The sequence below is a fragment of the Lissotriton vulgaris genome, chromosome 6, assembly GCF_964263255.1.
Source record: "Lissotriton vulgaris chromosome 6, aLisVul1.2, whole genome shotgun sequence".
NCBI classification, from domain to species: Eukaryota; Metazoa; Chordata; class Amphibia; order Caudata; family Salamandridae; genus Lissotriton; species Lissotriton vulgaris.
Genome location: NC_141694.1, coordinates 1,688,186,818 through 1,688,210,164, shown reverse-complemented (window position 1 = coordinate 1,688,210,164; position 23,347 = coordinate 1,688,186,818). Strand labels below are relative to the sequence as shown.

The following is a 23,347-nucleotide window of genomic DNA, read 5'->3' as shown; positions in this document are numbered from 1 at the left end:
CTTTCTGTCTGGGGATTTCAATTGGAAAGGAGTTCACCCCCCTCGGGTCCTTCTCACAGGGCACAGACGCTTAGTGCAGCAGGATCAGGCCGCTTGGTAGCTTTTCACAAGTCTGCCGTATTTTGAGGACGGCTGGATGAGGTTCCCGTTTTGTAGGGTTCACCAGTCTGTGGTTGGGGGACCCCCTTTCAAATTCCCAGTTCTGCTCTAACCAATGGAGTAAACATTCCCTGACCTTGCCCTACCTACTTTTGCAATACTTCAGGTTTGCTTTACTGTTAACAGGCCCGAAATGTGATGTGTCAGGGCAAACCCAGGATGGTGAAGGTCAGAGTGAGCAGCCACTGTACTCACAACAAACCCAGAGACAGAAATCTGATAGGATGAAATCAGTGTCATTCAGCAACCAGAAAAGGGATACAGAAGAATTCTCCTGGCATTCAGTTCTCCCCTTTCAAGTGTACCAAGATGTTACAAGTGACTAGACAGCCCTGTCAGGCAGGATGTAATACTGTGATTTTAAACAGAATGCCCATAGCCTTCACCCTACATATTCTATTGAGCACAGAGAGATAATTTCTGTCCATTCATGTCAGCCTATTGTGAGCTCCAGGGAGGAATGTCACACCTCTTTCACATCTCTGCCTGGGCTGAGCACAGGCTCGGGGTGGACAGAGGTTAACGCCAATTTCCCATCTGACAGCTCAGACACTTGAAGGGTAACTTTATAAAAGTTATTTTTCCTTCATCAGGCAATTGTGGCTCAGGCTGGGGCACGTATGTGCTATCAATGGTTTGTCTGTACACAAGCTACCAAATAACACAGAAATGACCTGAGCTCCAAGCAACACTACTAGGACGGACCCTAGTATGCATGTGTTACACTGTTGTGAATAATTATTGAGAAAATGTTTTAATTATGCTCTGAGTGCACTAGAAAGCTGTCTGTTAATTGCAGTGGAAGCTCACTAATGACCCCAGTAAAAGGCTATATTGAAACCTCGCTAATGCCCCACAGAGGTATGCCTGGAAGAGTGTTCCATTACTTGGCCATAAAATAACCTCCCCTCCCCCCATAAAAGAACACCTCCCCCCCCAGGGGAGGGGGTTTGAGAGCATCACATTTCCTTCGTACTCATTGACAACATAAACTTGTAGAAACAATCTTCCTCCCCTCACTCCCAAAACAAACATCAATGGTGCATGTTAAGCAACAAACATACTTAAATGTCTTGTGCTTCCTTGCTGAAAGTCTGGTGTGGTATGCAACAACTAGTGGGAACTAATATACGAAATAACCTTTTTACATGGTTCTCCAGATGTTTTTTGATGGATAACAGGTATTTGGACCTCTGGTCTGTTGGGTTCAAGTAAATCATTCCTAAATGCAGCTGAAATTCCCTAAAAACTAAAAAATTGATTTGGGAATTAAATTGGCATATATGATCCCTTGGTACGTCAACAGTACTCTGCACACAAGTTCAGCAAGATGCACAGAGTTTAGATTTCAGATGTGAGTTTTCAGGAGATATTTCTCCCACACTCACCAGCTTCACAATGTAACACAGAATATATGACATTTATTTAAACAAAGAAAAGCGTTTTTTCAATGATGATTCCAGATTCAAAACTTTTGAAAGTCAGTTGTAAATGTACATTCAAATGTTATGCACAGCTTTTTAGTGTTCGTCTGAAACGTAGTTTCCTACTTGCGTATAAAAAGGAATATTTTAGTGCTAGTGTTTCAGCTAGCTGCAGTTCAAAATGTGAACCTTTGTCTAAATATTTTTTTTTTTTTTACTTTCATAACAAAATCTCATACAAGGCTTGCAATGTGTAGGCAAACATGCTTCCTAACCATCGATTGCTCCACTAGAGTATCATCTATTTCCTATTTTGTCTTTTATAACAATCTATCGTTACATTTGATCTTATTCGTTGTTGTGTGACTTTAACCATTACATTTTGGTATTTTGACCAAATGCAATTTGGGAATTCAAACTTGTATTTCTACAATGCCGTTTGGTATTGATGTAGATGTACAACATTAATGTTGGTCTATGGAAATGCTTGGCAATTGCGTCAAGTTACCAATTTTAAGTAAGGCATCCCTAAGAGAAACAGATTTACTCAATGGGAATTAAGTATATTTTCACTTTGTGGTAGTGAATACATAATCATGTATGCCTATTGCTTTTGCGTTAATGTTCCCCCGCACAAGTATATTACAATGTACAATGATTATATTTTATTATATTTTATACTCAAATGTGAGTATCTTTTTTTTATTATTATTATTATATAGTGCCTATTAATCTCAATAAGTATTCATGATTCAAGAAGTCTTAGAGGTAGTACATTTCCTGCATCTCGTAGGAAAGCGCAGCCTTGCTTTCAATTTTGGCAATCAAAAGCGTGCTTTTGTACGGAAACGCTGTTCAGTTTGTCTCTGGGTACATGAGGTCGCGAGTGGACACTACCAATGAGGAACTGTAAGTGAACCTATGTTTTGCATGATCTGGACTTTTCTGATTATTGCTTTGTGGCTTTACTGCTATGATGTAGTTGGTATTGTTCCCCGCCACGTACACCAGGTTGCTGTCTATACAACTTATCCTTTATTCTTTTAATATATAAAAATTAACCTCCTTTGATCCTATGTCGAGTGGTTTCATTTAGTTAGTATCATGGACTTGCAGCGTTGAGTAATATCGTCTAACCACTCCGTGCCTTTAATTGCTAATGGTGCTTTCCAGTTTTGTTCTGTGGCCGGCCCCCGGGTTGTAGGCCCGTATTTGTATGCATCCATTTCCTCAAATAAAGGTTTTCAAAAATAAAAAAAAAGCGTGCTTTTGTGAAGATAATGAATCGAGCAGTAGGTTTGCGCATTTGTATTTTAGTTTCTAAGACCTCTCATATTTTTCTCTGTGAGAAGATCTTGTCACTTGCTCATTAGACAAGTTTCACTGAAGTATCACATTTCTCCCATGTTTGTAGGCTCCATAGGCTTGTACTGAGAAAAAGCTGTCTAATATAACATGCATTTATCTCTGCATGCTTCCACTGACCTTCATGCTCTGGTCGGTTGAAATGACAATTGTCTCCTGCTTATTTGCTGCTCTGCTTGCTTTTTCTGCATTAAATGCATGTTCAACTTTTGGCTTCACAGCGTATTGTGTTTTATTTTAGCAGCAGTAGATCAGAAAATGCTCATATCACGACTCCGGCCTCTGTTCCTCATAGTTTAAGAACCCAGTTTCCTACATAATAATTAAATCGGGACCAAAAAAATGTAGCACATACTGAAAGGTGCATTAGGTGTTGCAGACGCACGCATCAAAGGCACATCTAGTGTGAGTGAATGTGGTACCATGGAATGCATGCTATAAATCCGGCTACTTCAGCTATTAGCAGAAGCAATACAAAACAAGAGAAGAAATCAATGTTAGTGGAAAAAATGTAGGGCCAAAAATTAAGGGGAAAAAGGTACTGTGAAAAAGAAAACTGCACGTTCAAGCTGGTAGAGATAGTGTGTCAATTTTCAAGCCCTAAAAAGAGAAATGAGTTACGGGTGGGTAATGGGTGTATGGGCGAGGATGAGGAAAACCAACCTGGGCCAAGATTGTGCTTCGCAAGACCTCAGGCTCCCCAAGCTGTGTTTAACTCTACTATGAATAATACTGCGGTACCCTTCCATAACCAGGGAGCGCGGGCATTGATGGAGGGGGCAGGGGATTGTCTCATTTAGTTAAAGGATTTAAAAGGAGGTAGACTGGGTAGTAGGTTTTACTATCTTACTTGTGAATATGTTACACATGAACATGTGGAGAGCTTAGCACTCTCAGTCTTGCTTTGCATGTCAAGTGAACAATGTACATAACAAGTAAATATGATTTTGGAGCTTCAAGAAATCTTACTTTCTCCATCTCCGCTTGAAGGCAATTATAATCATTCTTAGCTTGCTGCAATTCTTGGGTGAGTTTGGATTTTAGTTGAGTGCACTCTTGCTCCAACATCTGCAGAGAATGTTGCTGACGTAACAGTTCCTGAAAGGAAAAGAGCATCAAGGAGGGGCAGCATTTAAAGAGTAAATCAGAGGAACAGTTGTAGCATCGAATGTCTAGTCTCACATCTTATATATTTTGTAGACAGTAGGGTATGAGCACACCATAAAACATGGTTAAAGTTGCACACAAAAAAAAATGGCATTACCTGCTCCTAATAAATGACTCAACAACTGCAGCCTAAGAGGTCCAACTCTTTTCACGTTGGATATCTTAAGAAAAAGCCTGGTACGTGTACATCAACACGGCTAAAGGCCAGTGAGAATGCGAAACTCACCCAGATCTAGGCATCACATCCCCAACCGGCTTTGCCTAAGTTCCTTTCATCACTCTCTGTGAGGAAGCTAGATACACACATAGAAAACGCGACAGCAGATGTATCAGTGTCAAGGGAGGACTGTTGAGGGTGCAGATCCACTCCTACTGGAGAATAAAGAACAGTTACTGACAGTTCTAGTTCAACCATCAGTAAGATTCATGCAGATGAGAATCCCTGCAACCTCTCGAATACCTGTAAAGTTAATCTTTTTTGTTTCAGTCTCTGGGGCTCTGGCATTTTATGGTTTGAAATTCCACGCCGTGAGCTTTCCAGATCGTCCAAAATGCAGTTTACTGAATCAAAATAAAGTAGTTTTGTCTCACATGGAAAGTAAGGAAGTCTGCATTGGAAATGAATACAAAGTAGATCACGGAATTCATTTGTAATTCTTTACAGAAAGTCTAAAATGTTCACGTGTGCAGCAAGAGCATCTGAGTGAATAACCAGATAAGTCAAGTTATGCTGTAAATTTTGTGGTTATCTATAATTGCCACTCTTTAACAGCAGCACAGAGCAGAAGTGCCAAGAATAAATGAGGATACATTTGTATAACCTATGAGACCATAAATTGCTGCATTAGCATCTAAATGGGTATCTCTAGATGAATAGTTCCCTGCATAAAATTCCTCTGAAAAATTAAAACCTGCTTTTCTGGCACATTCTTCTGAGAACTCAACCAGGCTTAAGAGACAGCTGTTTTATCCTTCCATAGTTGTGAAGTTTGGAAACTTTTAAAGACTGGGAAGAATAAAACAGATGTCTCTCAAGTCTGGTTGAGTTCTCAAAAGAAATGTGCCAGAAAAGCAGGATTTAATTTTTCAGAGGAATTTTATGCAGGGAACTATTCATCTAGAGATACCCATTTAGATGCTAATGCGGCGATTTATGGTCTAATAGGTTACAAAAATGTATCCTCCTGTATTCTTGGCAAGGCTGTAGTACAAAACCCAATTTACAATCGATGTTGTAGCACCTGTTCTGCTGTAAATCTTGTTTTTGGAAAAGAGATGGAGACAAGGCATACATCGGAAGACAAGATGGATGCATATGCAAGATGACCTGCATTTGGGACACTGTATAGGACTCGCGGTCTATTTAAAAAGGATCTTAATAACTTTAACTGCGACATTGCACATCGACCTCACTTTTATCCAAGATATACAAGCCTTGCACATCTTTGTTTTCTACAAACGATTGGTTCACTATTTTTCTCCTTATTCTACGCATCCCTTTTAAAACTGCATCTTTCCTTTTCAGTGTTGGGGTAGTGCGAAAACGCACTATAATCTCTTCTTAGTGCACTCCTTTCTCGTATCTCCTTGGGAAGTACACTTGTTACTTTTTCTATTTTTCTCCCTCAACTGTGCTTTCCACTTCCTGCCATTCATTCACAAATAAATATTACAGCTATGACACCTGCCAAAGACATGACACCAATGCACTTTTTCCTTTGCCAGTTCTTCCTCCTGAAGCAGATTCTTCGCCAAAACAGGAATGCAGTCTGTTGGTAGCTGTGTTGTGCCTCGGGTTTCTCCAACTTTGTTGTGTGCTTCTGCATAGTATGCAGCTCATAGTAAACTGCTGGGTTTGGTTCTGATACTAGGTTTAGATTTATTTTTTCTGAGGTGGACACTCCAAACAGTGCCTCAAATGTTCATCACATATTCATCTCATCCAATCTGGCCATACTGAATGAATAAATGAATGAATTAATGCATGCCCCAGGAGGGCATACTGGTGCAGATGTAGAAAAAGGCATCCGGGAAAAAGGCCGAAGGTGGCATTTCTGGAATAGCCAAGTTTCCTAAAAGAAGTGACAGTGGGAGCAGCGTGAATGAGACTGGAAAGAGAATTCCAGCTTTAAGGAGCAAGGAGGAAGAAGGAGCGTTCGTCCAGTCGACTCCTCCTTACAGTGGGAACTTGAAAAGGGAAGACTGATGCGGATCGGAGTAGGCAGGAAGGAAAGTAAAGGTTAAGTAGTAGTGCAGAGATAACTGGGTCCAAGTTGATGGTAAACTTTGTTGATGAGGCTGTGTGATTTAAAAGTGCCTTTTTCCAAATGGTAAAGGAGGGTCTAGGAAGATCGCTCTATAGATACTATATCAAACAAGCATTTGCAATGCAATAGGTCTCGCATTAATTAAGTTTGAGCTATTGGCATTGCTAAATATTGCAACACCAATTACAACAAAAGTCTATAAATTGTAGGACAAAGCAATTTGCGTTTATTTTTGTAGCAATGGTGGCATGCTGCGCATTAGATGAATATGTTTAAAAGTAAAGTGCACCATACTGCGATTGCTACAATAGTTAATTGTGGACACGTTAACAATTGATGTGTGAACTGATGGCTGGTGGTGTGTGTGCCTGGTGGAAGTGTGCACTGCCGGCTGGTGGTGTGTGTGTGTGCCTGGTGAAAGCATGCACTGACGGCTGGTGGTGTGTGCCTGGTGAAAGTGTGCACTGACGGCTGGTGGTGTGTGCCTGGTGAAAGCGTGCACTGACGGCTGGTGGTGTGTGCCTGGTGAAAGTGTGCACTGACGGCTGGTGGTGTGTGTGTGTGCCTGGTGAAAGCATGCACTGACGGCTGGTGGTGTGTGTGTGCCTGGTGGAAGCGTGCACTGATAGCTGGTGGTGTTTGTGCCAGGTGAAAGCGTGCACTGACGGCTGTTGGTGTTTTTGCCCGGTAAAAGCGTGCACTGACGACTGATGGTGTCTGTGCCGGGTGAAAGTGTACACTGACGGTGTGGTTGTGTGTGTGGTTGCGTGTGCGTGTGTGTGGTTGCGTGTGCGTGTGTGTGGTTGCATGTGCGTGCGTGCGTGTGTAGGTGAGAGAGATATTGTGGATGAGACTGCACCTGTCCGGCATAGGTGCCTCAACTGACCGTGCACCACCTCTTCTTCTCTTCAGCAACAGGCAGTGTGACCAGTGAATAAACAGAGGGTGTCTATTTTTAATTTGTGAAGGGTGTCTCATTCAGTGTGTGAGAAGTTGGCCTGATATGTAGTGCTCACTATTCTAGTGATCACTGTGTATCATTCCAAACAACCCTTATTGATGATTGGTTGTAAGTCAACCTTTTAGACCAGCTATCCTAGTAGCATGGACAAGAGCAGCCTTTAGGCTAAACTCTAGAGGGCGTGTTAAGCCAGCTGTTATACCATCACATATACCCCTTGTACACCAAGTGAAAGGACACCACACAAGTTGTTATGAAAATAAAAGTATATTTATTTAGAACACAACAGCCCTGGACTCTTTATGAGGACAGGGCGCTAAGCACAATACAAAGCTCTTAAAGAAATTCTGAAAGTCGCACAATTTACGCAAATGCCCGAGGGGCACGGAAAACCATATACTACAAAAGTGGAATGCAAAATACTAGCAGGTAAGTAACTAGTCTCAAAGGCTTTAGGATCGCTAGGACTGGACTACTGAACCTTCAGATTACGAGCAGGAGGCCTAGGGAGATCGGGTGCAGAGTGTGCACTCTCACGCGGGATGAGGGACAAAGTCTATGGATGCTAGATTTCGTAAAGTTAGTGTTATCGGACGAATCCGACTAGGTAGAGCTGAAACGAAAAAGGATCTGGACACTTAGATAGTTAAGCTATGCTGGAGCACCGGAATGCTCAGGTTACCTAGCCCAGGGGCTGCGGCTGCATAGGGCTGAAAAGACGTCGAGAATCCTCGTTGCAGTCTATGGAGCCTGAAAGAAGAAGTTGCTGGCAGGCGACCAGTGATGAAGTTCAATGTGATCCAAGCCTGGATCGGTGATGGAGGATACCTGTAAGCAGAGGGGACCAAGTTCTGAATCACTAGCCAGTGATTAGGTGGGCACCAGGATGGCACCGGACGAAGTCACCTCGACCAGGTGAGTGGGCGACGCTGGGCTCTGCAGTCTCTCGGACCAGGAGGTGTTGTCGGCGACCAGGATGGAGGTGCGAGCTGTCCCACGATCGTATCTGCTGTCGACGTCGCTGGACCCAGGATTGGGCAACAACTCTTGGCAAATGCAAGCCCACGCGGTGGACTCAAAATGGCGTCTGGAGTGGACCAGGAGGGTCCGGGGTGCTCCTCTGTTGAAGGGGAGCAAGGGCCAGTCTGGAGCAACCAGACCAGCGAGGAAAGTGTTGTCGTTCGTCGTCAAGAGGGCTACAAGCCAGCAGGCAAGTGGCCGGACAACGCAGTGAGCAGCAAAGAGCAGAAGGGCCCCACGCAGATCTCGTGGATGCTGGGAGGCTGGACTTCGGTGCTGGAGCTGCTCAGGGTTGGGGCTTCTCCAACTCCAAAGCACTCACTAGAGGATCCCTCGGCGGTCGTGCTGGATAAGCGTCATGCCGTTCTGAAGATGGCCGGTCCCTCGAGGTCTCGTCACACCCACGGATCTCAGCTGGGCTGATGATGTAGGTAGAGGTCAGAGGTGCCAGGGAAGCCGGGTCTCGTCGTGCTGGTCGGTCGGATTCCGGAGGAAAGACGTGCAGCAAACCGCAGTGTTCTTAGTTGGTGCCCGCAGATGCAGGGTGACTACTCCTTAGTCATAAGGGAGAAATCTTGAGAAGAAGTCTTGAGTTCCTTCCGTAGAAAGTAGTTTCAGGATTCAAAGATGATCTAATTTGGAAGGGTCCCCGCTCCCACCTTTATACTAAAGAAAGGGGCTGGTATGGGACTAGGTCCTGCCCATGGGTGGGACCAGGAAGGGGGTGGTTACACCCCTCTCCCATGCCGGACTTTCCCCAGCTCAGGGGCTGGTGTGCCCCTGGAACCGCTTCAAACTGGCAGATGCACAGTGAGCACCGGGGTGCCACTTGCAGTCACCTTCCTATTCAGCCCTTCCTACCTAGGATACACAAAACCCTGTCTGGGATGGTGCTAGATCCGCCCCTGACAGAAAACCCTTTGTCCAAGCTCCCCTCGCTGGAAGGACTCCCAGCTGCAGGGGGTCAGACTTGTGTCTGTGGTGGCAGCATCCATTTTGTGATGCTGAGGCTCGAGTTAACTTTAACCGGGGTTCACAGTTACATACATGTCGTGTCCCTCTAGAAGGGTGGAATGCTAACCCCGTCGCCAGAATTGGCGAGGGGTTAGTATTCCAATTCGTATGACACCTTACTCGACATGTTTTGATAAAGCGATACCAAATATAGCAAATATCCGCGAGGATTATAATGCACTTAAGAGTATATGGTACGCGTTATCATAGAACAGCTATTAGGACTTCGTTCCGCAAGCTGCAGACGGGCTCAGCTCATGCCAGAGCACCATCTCACATAATTCCAAGCACTCTGCCTTCAGGATTGTTAAGGCCTGCCATAGGAGTGACTGAGAGGAATACATGTGTCCATTTTAGGGTTAGATATAGGTATACTATATCTACAGCAAAGGGTGATTACACCACTTTGCCCCAGCTGTCGTGCAGCCAGTTGTGTCAGATTTAGATGGCCAGCCAGGGGTGGTATAATACATGCTGCAGCCCCTGGTAGGCCCTGGGTACACCTATGCCCTGAGTTACAGGGTCTGATAAGGTGGCCCAGTACCAATTGGTAAATGCACCTAAGGTACATGGAATCCATTTTACAGAGAGAGCAGTAGGCCTGGGGTCCTGATTGGCAGGGTCCCAGGCCAACTATGTCAAAAACCAGCTAAAACACAAGGCAAAAAGTTGGGGGCAACCATAGTCAGGAGCTACCCTCCTACATAACCCCCCCCCCCTAAACGAAAGGAGATAAGGCTATCCTTGTCCAGGTAAGCCTCTATTGCCTAAGTGGCCATATAAGGAAGGACCAGCTCTGGCTTGGTTTCCCCCTGTGTCATGGTCCACTAAGCAACCCCTCACCCTAAAGGTATCTGAGGGTCTCCACCATAGTGAATCTCTGTCTTTGGTGTGTCTTGGGAAAGTAAAAGGCTGATGCTGGGATGGAGTACTGAAGTGAGGCTCCTCTACCTTTGGGCTCAACTTCCTCCAATCACCATCCATCAGGTGTGCCTTTCTTTCTGTAGCTGAGATGCACTGTGCTCTCAGGGTCAACCTCTGGCTACCTAAAGCTGGAGGCTGAGTCCCTCTGTTTGGCTTACTGGAGGGACAGGTCAGGTTTGGGGTTTTTATGCCCCAGGTTTGGCTGTGCCCAACAGTGTCCAGCTGTGGGAGGTCCCTAGCTAATTTTAAGGGGGATCCCTCAGGAGTTTGTTTTATTTTCACTGGGCTAGGATTACTAGCTTCAGTGCCCTTAATCTGCTGATTGGGGGGTTCTTGTGGACAGTGGGCCCTTTGGGGTCCACTGGCCTCCCTGACCTCTGCAGCCCTGGGCTGACTGAGGCAGGGTAGAGAGGTGCAGGCTACCTGCTCCAGACTGGGTCCCACCTGGGAAGGGTCCACTGCCATCAGGGGCTCTGCCAGGCTAGGCCTGACTACCTCTGGGGCAGTTCCTTCACCAGGGGTAGAGTCAGTTCCCTGAGGAGGCTGGCTCTCACCTAGTGTCTGGGAGGGGGAAGACTTTTCTTCCTCCTCAATGCTCTCAGTTTGGGTGGAGTGATCCATTGTTTCAGGCTTCACAACCCCACTATCTGTCTGAGTAGAGGCTGAGACCATTTCAACCTTACCAACCTTTTCAGGAGGGCACTCAGTCTGTGTGTGGGCTGTGACTGTCACAGCCCTCCTATACTGTTCTGGAAGGTCTGTCTGAGCCTGGGCAGTGGCTACCACTGCCCTTCCAACCTTTTCAGGGAGGACTGGTGCTTGGACTGGGGCTGTAGCTATTACTGCTCCACTAACCTTTCTGGGCAGGCCTACCATCATGGAGTGGGTTTCTTGCTCCACTTCAGCCCATGCTGAGAGTTCCAGGTCATTCCCCATTAGACAATCTACAGGTAGGTTGTCTGTCACTGCCACTCTCATGGGCCCTGTGACATTACCCCAACTGAGCTCGACTACTGCCATGGGATGCCTTCTTTTCACTCCATGAACATCTGCCACCTGATAACTAAAACCAGGGGTCAGTTGAGCAGAGGGGACCAGATGGTCAATCACCATGGTGATGCTGGCCCCTGTGTCTCGGAATGCCTCAACTTTCTGACCATTGATAAGGGGCTCTTGTCTATACTTTCCCAAAGTGTGGGAACCAGTAGTGAAGTTGGCAAACCCCATGCCAGTCTCACAGACAAGAGTTGTGTCAGGGGATCTGGCTAGGCCATGATCCACCTGGTTTCCCAAGGTAATGCCCACCACATTCTTGGGGGCACTCCCACCACCTGGGGGATTACCACTAGTGGTAAAAGGAGGTCTGGGAGTAGTACCTGGGGGTATGTTCTCCTTATTGCTATTTTTAGGGCAACTGCTATCAGTTTTCCAGTGGCCCACCTGTTTACAGGCATGGCAATAAGGCTTTTTCTGTTCTGAAGGGGTGTTCTGGGACCCACCACCCTTGTTGGAGTTTTGGGGCCCTTGGGAAGTCTTCTCTGTAGATTTATCCCCACCCTTCTCTTGAGACTTGTTAGTTTCTGTCTTTTGGTTGCCACCCTGGTTCTTAGGCCTAATCCTGGTTCTGACCCATTTGTCTGCCATCCTACCCAATTCTTGGGGGGTGGCCAGAGCAGAGTCAACCAGGTGCTGATGCAGAAGCTGATTTTGACAATTATTTAAGATTTGCTCTCTCATGATGAGATTGTACAATCCTGTGTAATCAGTAACCTTACTGCCCAGCAACCAGCCCTCCAAAGCCTTAGTGGCACAATCCACAAGGTCAGACCAATCCTGAGACTGAGTTTTCTCCTGTCCTTTTCTCTAGGTAAAATGCTGCCACCAGTGGGGTCTGCCCCACTCAATTTCTGCTCTCTAGCAAAGGCAAGTCTCTCTTTGGCCAGGGGAAGTTCTTCCCTTTCAATCCTCAGATTGACTTCCCTCATCTTAGCTTCATGCTCTCTTCTCTGAGGGGATGTCATCCCTCTGTGAGAAGAGGTCTGAGAGCCATTGGTTCGAATGGATCTGTTAGAGCCTCTGGATAGAGACCTAACTCGTCCATTCCCAATGTTAAGCCTGCCTGAGAGTGGCCCTGGGGGTCCCCGAAATCCATTCTCATGCCTGCTTAAGTTGGTCCTGGTGAGTCTACGGACTTCTACCTGACCCTTGTCTGCCTCATCCCCTGACACTTCCTGATCCTCCTCCTCTCCTTCACTAACTGTTCCATTGAGATGGAGGTCAGAGTCCCCAAGGGTTCCCTCTAAGGGGGGCATGTTCCCATCTGGATTAGAAGGATCTGTGTTGGCAGTCCTTCTGGCATCATAAGTCTCTAAGAGACCAATCAGAAAGGGAATTGTAGGGTTAGAACCCTGTTTTAGCTTACTGGAGGTACACACTTGTCTCATCTCCTGGAAGCTAAGAGCTGCATATCTTGAGACGACCTGTGGAGGGTCAACTGACAGTAGGGGGGCCTCTGAGTTCCCTCCTTTGTCTGACATGCTTTTCTAGTGAGGTGTAAGTGGTGCACTTACCTACACTATTTGTTTGCCTACTGATCCCTTGCTAAGAGTTGTAGTCAGGGTGAGCTAGGCCCTGTTGAACTACAACAGCTGGTTCAGTAGAACTCAGAGTATTCTAAGCTAAGTTATATGTACTTTGGTACTTATGTGATCTTTCAAATGATATTCTTAGGATACGTGTGGTAAAACAACAGCAAGCTCAAATCCCACCGCTGCCACCAATGTGAGAAGTTGGCCTGATATGTAGTGCTCACTATTCTAGTGATCACTGTGTATCATTCCAAACGACCCTTATTGATGATTGGTTGTAAGTCAACCTTTTAGACCAGCTATCCTAGTAGCATGGACAAGAGCAGTCTTTAGGCTAAACTCTAGAGGGCGTGTTAAGCCAGCTGTTATACCATCACATATACCCCTTGAACACCAAGTGAAAGGACACCACACAAGTTGTTATGACAATAAAAGTATATTTATTTAGAACACAACAGCCTTGGACTCTTTATGAGGACAGGGCGCTAAGCACAATACAAAGCTCTTAAAGAAATTCTGAAAGTCGCACAATTTACGCAAATGCCCGAGGGGCACGGAAAACCATATTCTACAAAAGTGGAATGCGAAATACTAGCAGGTAAGTAACTAGTCTCAAAGGCTTTAGGATCGCTAGGACTGGACTACTGAACCTTCCGATTACGAGCAGGAGGCCTAGGGAGATCGGGTGCAGAGTGTGCACGATCACGCGGGATGCGGGACAAAGTCTATGGATGCTAGATTTCGTAAAGTTAGTGTTATCGGACGAATCAGACTAGGTAGAGCTGAAACGAAAAAGGATCTGGACACTTAGATAGTTAAGCTATGCTGGAGCACCGGAATGCTCAGGTTACCTAGCCCAGGGGCTGCGGCTGCATAGGGCTGAAAAGACGTCGGGAATCCTCGTTGCAGTCTATGGAGCCTGAAAGAAGAAGTTTATTTATTTATTTATTATGAAGCTTATAGAGCGCACGGCTACCTCCAGCGGGGGTGTCCCGGCGCTAAGACCACTTGTTTATCACAGAGAGGGTTGCCTAGTTCATATCTATCTGTCAGAAGAGCAGGTCTGCCGGGATCTTGCTGGCTAGTGCTTAGAAAACAGCCGAGTTTTCAAATTGCGACGGAAGACTTGTTCAGATTCGGAGAACCTAAGGTCTATAGGTAGGCTATTCCAGAGCTTGGCGGCCGTGACGGTGAAAGTTCTGCCACCAGTACGCGTGAGTCTGAATCGAGGGACGATCAGAAGGCGTAGGCTGTTGGATCTCAGATACCTTACTGAAGAGGATATCTTAAGCCTTTTGCTCAAGTAGCCAGGGCCAGTGCCATTAATTGCCCTGAAGGCAAGGATCAGAACCTTGAAATCAATGCGACGGGCTATGGGAAGCCAATGTAGCTCCTCTCGGTTGCTGGCAGGCGACCAGTGATGAAGTTCGATGTGATCCAAGCCTGGATCGGTGATGGAGGATACCTGTAAGCGGAGGGGACCAAGTTCTGAATCACTAGCCAGTGATTAGATGGGCACCAGGATGGCACCGGACGAAGTCACCTCGACCAGGTGAGTGGGCGACGCTGGGCTCTGCAGTCTCTCGGACCAGGAGGCGTTGTCGGCGACCAGGATGGAGGTGCGAGCTGTCCCACGATGGCATCTGCTGTCGACGTCGCTGGACCCAGGATTAGGCAACAACTCTTGGCAAATGCAAGCCCACGCGGTGGACTCAAAATGGCGTCTGGAGTGGACCAGGAGGGTCCGGGGTGCTCCTCTGTTGAAGGGGAGCAAGGGCCAGTCTGGAGCAACCAGACCAGCGAGGAAAGTGTCGTCGTTCGTCGTCAAGAGGGCTACAAGCCAGCAGGCAAGTGGCCGGACAACGCGGTGAGCAGCAAAGAGCAGAAGGGCCCCACGCAGATCTCGTGGATGCTGGGAGGCTGGACTTCGGTGCTGGAGCTGCTCAGGGTTGGGGCTTCTCAAACCCCAAAGCACTCACTCGAGGATCCCTCGGCGGTCGTGCTGGATAAGCGTCGTGCAGTTCTGAAGATGGCCGGTCCCTCGAGGTCTCGTCACACCCACGGATTTCAGCTGGGCTGATGATGTAGGTAGAGGTCAGAGGTGCCAGGGAAGCCGGGTCTCGTCGTGCTGGTCGGTCGGATTCCGGAGGAAGGACGTGCAGCAAACCGCAGTGTTCTTAGTTGGTGCCCGCAGAAGCAGGGTGACTACTCCTTAGTCACAAGGGAGAAATCTTGAGAAGAAGTCTTGAGTTCCTTTCGTAGAAAGTAGTTTCAGGATTCAAAGATGATCTAATTTGGAAGGGTCCCCGCTCCCACCTTTATACTAAAGAAAGGGGCTGGTACGGGACTAGGTCATGCCCATGGGTGGGACCAGGAAGGGGGGTGGTTACACCCCTCTCCCATGCCGGGCTTTCCCCAGCTCAGGGGTTGGTGTGCCCCTGGAACCGGTTCAAACTGGCAGATGCACAGTGAGCACCGGGGTGCCACTTGCAGTCACCTTCCTATTCAGCCCTGCCTACCTAGGATACACAAAACCCTGTCTGGGATGGTGCTAGCACCGCCCCTGACAGGAAACTCTTTGTCCAAGCTCCCCTCGCTGGAAGGACTCCCAGCTGCAGGAGGTCAAACTTGTGTCTGTGGTGGCAGCATCCATTTTGTGATGCTGAGGCTCGAGTTAACTTTAACCGGGGTTCACAGTTACATACATGTCGTGTCCCTCTAGAAGGGTGGAATGCTAACCCCGTCGCCAGAATTGGCGAGGGGTTAGTATTCCAATTCGTATGACACCTTACTCGACATGTTTTGATAAAGCGATACCAAAGATAGCAAATAACAGTGAGGATTGTAATGCACTTAAGAGTATATGGTACGCGTTATCACAGAACAGCTATTAGGACTTGGTTCTGCAAGCTGCAGACGGGCTCAGCTCATGCCAGAGCACCATCTCACATAATTCCAAGCACTCTGCCTTCAGGATTGTTAAGGCCTGCCATAGGAGTGACTGATAGGAATACATGTGTCCATTTTAGGGTTAGATATAGTTATACTATATCTACAGCAAAGGGTGATCACACCACTTTGCCCCAGCTGTCGTGCAGCCAGTTGTGTCAGATTTAGATGGCCAGCCAGGGGTGGCATAATACATGCTGCAGCCCCTGGTAGGCCCTGGGTACACCTATGCCCTGAGTTACAGGGTCTGATAAGGTGGCCCAGTACCAATTGGTAAATGCACCTAAGGTACATGGAATCCATTTTACAGAGAGAGCAGTAGGCCTGGGGTCCTGATTGGCAGGGTCACAGGCCAACTATGCAAAAAACCAGCTAAAACACAATGCAAAAAGTTGGGGGCAACCATAGTCAGGAGCTACCCTCCTACACAGTGGAACAGGGCAGGGGTGCTCAATAGATGACACGGTAGGCTGCCAAAGAGAGGATTAACAGGTAACCAGAGTGTGGTTGTAGGTATAGTGTTTACACAAATAAAAACACCCTTCAGTTTGTAAAACCTTTTTTGGACTAAACTCTTTTGGTTCAAGTGCTTTAACATCAAGTTGTCTAATATTGGGTCGAGTTTATTTCGCAATAAAGTTTCTTGTTGATATCGCAGTTTTAAGTTTTGCCTTTTCCATTATACGTGCGAGTTTAAAAGGTAGCTGGGTGGTTCTGTTCGGAGCAGACTACATGGAAAAGCCTGCGATCTTTATGACGTGTTTTAAAGATCTAGTGGAGAAAAGAAATCTCCTTTCAACCGCGGCGTCAAGAAAACGGAAGCATTTTATTCCTCCCCAGTTAAGAATGAACTTCCCAAAGAGTTGGGCAAAACTTGCGGCTGAGAAAATAATGTTCCACTAACATCTTTTCAGACGTTATAGTTGTCTCTAGCGCTTCAAAGACTCTTTAAAGTACAAAATAATACAATCATGGAATGAGCTCCTTAAAAAAACAAAACTTGCAAAAGTAATCACCTAATTATAAACAACAAAGTATGTGTGTAATTTGTATATTATTATATAGCGCCTTGTGGCAATTCGGCGCTCTGTGTGCGACAGGAGACCTGTACTTTACTTTCTGAGGCTGTTTCCCTTCACTTCTCTGGAGAGGAGCAATAAATAAATAGTGCTTTGATATTTATTTAAAATACACGCAGACAGAGTATCTTTAAGTGCACTTTTGGTGCTAGGTATTGTACGAATTATTCCGCTCAGAGAAGCGTGCTGCCATCTGCTCTGTTTGTAAACTGTGTGCTGAGGCTGTCAGTCAAGGCGGTTGGAGGAGGCACGCAGGACACTGCCTTTGAAGGGTTGTGGTGGCCGGTGTGGTGTTGATGCAGCTCGTGATTGGGGCTAGGGGGCTGCCTTGGGACAAGATGGGTGCTGCTGATAGTGTGGCGCAGTGGGGGGGTCACTACCCTGCGAGGCGCTTGGGAGAGCGAGGCTGACCAGGAGGGAGGGGGGAAAGGGAGGGGTTACGGCAAGCAGAGGAGCCTGATTACGGACAGCTGAACAATGGCGAGTCACCGGGCCCTCTGTTCATAAAATGCATTATCGAAGAGTCACACAGTCACCAATGCCGAATACAGAAAAAACAAGCTCTTGGCATTGCTGTGGGGGGGGGCGGGGCGGGAGCGCATTGGCGGGGGAGCAGCAGCCTTTGATGTGCGAGCGAGTGGGAGGGACCACCATATGGGGTGTGAGGAAGTGAGGCCAAGCGCGCGCTGGGGAAGCGTCGCGGTGGAGTACTCGCATGCATTGGGGACAATCCTCGCTGGTTTCAAGAGTTGTTTTTCCTACAATACTCTCGAAGAACAACGCATGCGCGTTGGTTCTGCGAGACCTAAAAAGAGATATAGTGTGCACAGAGTACAATAAATCCTCAAAAGTATGGCTGAGGTTAAAGTAGCTAATACCTTACTCTCAATTTAGCGGTAGCTGAGCTGATCAGTTAGGTATACCAAAAGGTATTGTGAGTGCATTTGTTCTACACACTCATACAAGGCAGGAACACACAATGACTAACTCCAGGCCAATGTTTATAAAAATAATACTATTTTATTTTCGGAACCAGGTGGAACTCATTTTACAGGTAAGCAGATTTTTCAGTAATGCAATATTTTAAGTATACAGCTGGAAAATGTTTGTAGAAGCATTAGAAAAAATGTACAGGTGTATGAAATACTTTTCAATATCAAGAAGTTACTTTGTCCAGTTCTCAGGATCAACAAAGAGAAAGAACACTGCAATCCTATGGGAGGAAAGACGGGTAAGAAACTTACAGGTAAGTACACTACTTTCAGGTTCAGTCTCTGGGTTGGAGAACCAACACAGGGCAGGGGTTAGAAAGACACCAGGGGTGCACCCTCAGTGGCACAAGGACGGACAGGTGCAGAGGTCAAAGGAGGTGTCCGCGCCCAATGCAGGTCTATGGAGACAGGGGGTACTCAGTAGAGCACTGGTTGCCGGTAAAGACCTGCGGTTGCAGGGCAATGGCCCTGGGTTCAAAAACGACACAAAAGGAGGCCACAAGTTGCTACCTAGAGCTCACCACCAGTGGCACACGGAGAGCTAGGTGCAGGGTGCAAACAAGCGTTGGACTACCAATGGAAGTCAATGAGAATCTTCGGTTGAGCAAAAAGGCTGCAGGCTTAGACCAGAAGACTGGCTGAACAGAACCAATGACTGGAGAGGTATGGATAGTTGCTGGACACCGCCAGGCGGGCACCTCAAGGTCTGGGGGTTGTCTTTTGGTGTCAGGTTTCTTTCACCGGATCATGTCACGGTCAGGTAGACCCTTCAAGATGAGGCTGCAAGTGTCGTAGGGAAGCTCATGAGAGGTAGTCCAACGCTGGATCCCCAGGTCAGAGTCGCTGGGGAGACATCACTGAATCGTTGGGCCTCCTGGACTCGGGCTGAGGGCGATGGGTGCATAGTGGTGAGGACTCACGGTTCCAGGCAGCACTGGAGTCCTTGTTGGAGGTTACTTTTGCTGGACAAATCCGGTGTCCACGTGAGACAGAGTCCTTATTGAAGGCAGCTCAGATCTCTGGAGTTGCTGGAGAGATGTTGGCCGCGGGACACGCATATTTCTTTGAGCGGGGTCACTGGAGGAGACAGGCCAGTAGACTGGGGCCTGAGTCAGTTGTCGTCTTCTCCAATGCTGCACGGCTCTTAAGACCTTCTTCGTAAATCGACGAATCAGAGGAACATGGTACAGGGGAGCCCTTAAAAACTAAATGTAAGGGTGTTACTGTGGTTGGAGGGCAGTAGCCAATGGCTTCGGTCCCCTAGGGTGAATACACTCATCAAGTGCCCCCTCCCTTTGGGGACCTACTGGTCCTAATTCTCCAAACCAAGATGGAAGAATCTGAGGAAAGGGGTTCACCTTATCTCCTGGCCACCCTACGGGTGTGCCAAGCCAAGGTGGACACTCCTGCCCTGCTTACCAATTTTCAAACCTGTCCTGCTGTGGGGGCTAGGATATGAGGCAGGTATCTACACTAATGGGAGCTGTCCAAATCAGCATAGCACAAGGTAAGAGCCTTTTAATACTCGCTGCCAAGTGATGCTGTTCCTACAAGAGGGAGGCGCGAAGCACCTCCACCCAGGGCAGGCTGTGTTTCTGACCTCCAAGAGCACAAAGGCTATCACCCCCATGAGGTCAGAAACCTTTCTGGTAATGGCTGGCTGATAGAAACCAGTTAGCCAATACAGTAGAAGCTGGTTGTTTTTCAGGGGACATCCTAAGATGCCCTCTGAGTGCATTTGATAATAAATCCAATACTGGCATCAGTGTGCATTTATTATGCTGAGAAGTTTGATACCAAACTTCTCGGACTTCAGTAAAGCCATCATAGAGCTGTGGAGTTTGTGTTGCCAAACTCTCAGCCCGTGTACTCCAAATGGATTCACTGCACTTAAAGTGTCCAAGAATGGACCCATACACTGTAGAAGCATATTCCTCATGCAGCTATGCCCTCACCTGCGGTATAGTGTACCCTGCCTTAGGGCAGCACGGCCTGCCGGAAAGGTGGGGGGGAATAACCTTTGCCAAAGGCATAGCACCCAGGAAGTTGTGCCATGTTGTCTCTTTTAGTTTAGTTACGCCAAAACAAGCAGTCTGCAATGGCAATGTATATGTGTTAGGTGAGGGGTCTCTAAGGGTGGCAGCCCTCAGAGGCCCTCTCTGGTCAAAAGGCCCTTGTACCAGTGGTAGATTTTACAAATGACTTATATGTGAGACAGAGGGGTGCCAATTGGGAAAACAAAGGTACTGTTTTTGGAAAGAAAACAGGCCCTGGGAACCTGAATGTGGCAAAAAGGTGGGGTGGGGGGGTTACTGCAACAGAAACCCACTTTACTACAAGAGGACAAAAGAATCCGGTGCGCCGTAGTTCAATGAATTACCTGGAGCCACTGAAGCAGATAGTCAGGCAAGCCAAAGTAAAGGGAGTTGCCACTGAAAAAAAATATCTTGATTTTGTTGTTGATGAGTTTTGAGCTGTTAATCCTCATCCAAGTAGAAACAGCAGTCACGCATAACAAGAAGCATTTGCATATACCATGCTTCTTGTTGGGAATGGGTATGATAATTTGGGTTTTGTTAGCATAAACCCAAATTAACGAATTACCAAGGTGAGGGGAACAATGTAAAGATTGAAGGTCGAAAGAGAAGCTCTGCACGACTCTACAAGAGACTATGTAAAAGGATGGCCAAATAGGTGAGAGCAGAATGACTTAAGACCAGTGTAGGAAGCAGTCTTTGTATATGGTATGTCTCTTGGTGGTTATACCGTGCACAGAGTCCAAGGGTTCCCAAAAAGTGTACAGGGCTCAATGTAAAACCCAAAGCGCTCTATTAGTGGTAGTATGGGCGAGCAGCCTTAGGCCTAACACAGAGGAGTGTCAGACATTTATTGTACAATACTGACCAATACTTGACTCACGACTCAAAAAGGAGATCCATACCAATTTTAGAAAAATAAGCTTTGCTTGTACTTTATTTTAAAATCAAGGTCTTCGCAATAAGGCAAGTACGTTTTTAACTAAATATACTTTTTTCTTTCAAAAGTCGACCCTGTTGCAATTTCTAAACAGTTCAAAGTTATCCTATGGGGAAAAAACAATAATGCGGTTAAACAGGTAAGTTGGGGGGGGGGGGGGGGGAGTGGTACAATGCAGCACCAAACATACACCACCAGAGGAACAGGTGCAGCAGGGTGCAGAGCGTACTTTCAGTATTGGGCACCAAATGCTTTTTAATGGAGATTTCGCTTTCAACAAACAGGCTGCAGGCGTTGCACTACAGGTTACAGGAGGGAGACCAAACAACACCAGAGGTAAGTAGAAAGGTTGAGGGTCAAAGGGGTCCGACGATTCCGCTCACCAAGGCGTAGAGGCTTCTGATGCAGGGGTGCCTTTAGATGTTGGCGTCTTCTCACCGAAGCTGGTCGGGGAGCCTCTTATTCAGGCTGCAGGCGTCGTAAAGGAGTACAGGAGGGTTCAGCCAATGCTGGACTTAATGTCAGGATCGCTGGGGAACCTGTTCTGGGTCGGTGGGCCATCTGGACACGGGCTGTAGGCATCAGATGCAGAGTGGACAGGACTCACGGATCAGCAGGGCACCGGAGTCCTTTGTGTTGGATTCTTGGGGGCAGAAACCCTGTCCTTGGAAGTTTTGGTCGTTTCTGAAGTTCAGGCAGTCTTTCCCGGATTTCTGGCTACATGACAGGCATGGTTTTCTTGCAAGATCTCCTTTAAGGAGGTTCGGAATAACATCAGGGACGGCCAGCATGGCAGTTTCTGTGCTATAATTGAGAAGGAAATTGGACTTTGTGATACAGAAAATTGTTAGACTCAAGGTAAGAGGATAGCTGGTTTAAGGAAGGAAGAGCAAAGATGGAAATGGCACTATAATTACTAGGTAAGCTAGAATCTGGAGAAGGCTTTTTTATAGCAGAATAACCATGGCATGTTTCTAACTACAAGGTACCTCAACAGAGGATAATTGCAGAGAATAAACAGAGGGTTTGGAGTTAAAGTCGGATTGGATTTTATACATTTTGTCAAGAAAGGCAAGGAAACACTTGTCACAGAGTTTAGGACAAGGATATGGCATTATAGCAAACTGCAGGATAGAGAAACAAACAGGATACAAAGACCAATCCTCAAACAAGGCTTTTGGCGACTTCAAGAAGAGGCAATGTGTAAAGTATTTATGCAGTACACTAGCAGTAATTAAAAGAAAACACAACACAAGAAAAATCCCACACCAATTTAGAAAAAGAGAAACATTTAATAAATTGACAAAATTCCAATTAGTAGAACAGGAGTTTTTTTAAATTTGATGTAAAAACCTAGTGCATTAAAGATCAAAGCACCAGCTACAAAAAACTTGTTACGCAAGAACAGGTCAAAGTAAAAAAAAATATGTCTGACAGCGGAGGAGAGCGGGTCAGATACGATAAGTGGATTGTGCCTGGTTGGCGCATACCATCGGACTTAGAAGAAATTTTAAAGAAAATGTTCGGAGGCAGCAGACTTCAGCGGGGAACGGCTGAAGGGGGTGTCCGAGGCAGGATTATAGTCATTGAAGAGTCACTGGAGGAAGTTGTGGTGACGTTTTGAAGATTGAAGACAGTCTCTTTCCTGCAGGTTGAAAATCTCATGTGGGACTAGGCTGTAGCCAACGAGAGTTGCAGAAGGCTGCATAGCCCTTTGCCGACAGACCGCTGAATAGGATTTGCTGCTGCGGAGAAGAACGTAGCAGGAGCTGCTGTGAACTCAGGCCAACTTGCGATGCACCTTGGACAGATAGACAAGCAGGTTGGACTCAGTGTTCTCTATGTTCTCAGAGAAGTTTCAAGCCAATAATTTTTAAGTCCCAGTTTGGGATTTTAGCTATCTGGGCACATTTAGAACCACAACCAAGGATGGAGGACAAGGGGCACCACTTGGGTGGTTAGGACTTACTCAGGCTGGATTCAAGATGGTTGGAGCCTTCCCTATGCCCGAGCCTCTGATCAGGAGGTCAACAAACTAGCCATTCTGCTGGTCCTGAGTTGACGTATTGAAGCAAAGGCTCAAACAGAAGTCAGGCCTTTGAGGGTTCAAGGCAGCCTTCAGGTAGAAAAGTAGTCCTTGTCGGTGCATCAAGGCACACAGCAGGTCACAGCAGCAGGCAGTCCTCTGAAACAGGTCCAGAAAGTGAACTGACTGGTGGGTCTGGGGGTCCCATCGTTATGCCTTGTGCCGCCTTTGAAGTAGAGGTTTGTAATAAATTCCCTATGAAGTGCTTGAAGTTTCTAACTCACCAGCCCTGCCTCCTGCCTGTCCGTATGTACAATGCAGATGTGACTAACTCTTTGCGTGAAAGCAGGGCACAACCTATTCAGTTGACAGTGCCAGTTGACAGCCCACACAGACAAACCTGATCTCTCTATTGTGCGGCTGTCTGGGGGGGAAA

The 23,347-nt window shown here is 46.8% G+C and overlaps 1 protein-coding gene across 1 annotated transcript in view; it reads right to left on the bottom strand.

Annotated features, from left to right (window-relative positions):
- The window catches only part of CENPF (centromere protein F), a 476,866-nt gene that overhangs the window by 324,661 nt on the left and 128,858 nt on the right, over window positions 1–23,347 (bottom strand). Inside the window, exon 9 of the mRNA XM_086927898.1 lies at window positions 3,918–4,046. Coding sequence (XP_086784024.1) covers window positions 3,918–4,046 — 129 coding nt within the window. The remainder of the gene's footprint in view (window positions 1–3,917; window positions 4,047–23,347) is intronic.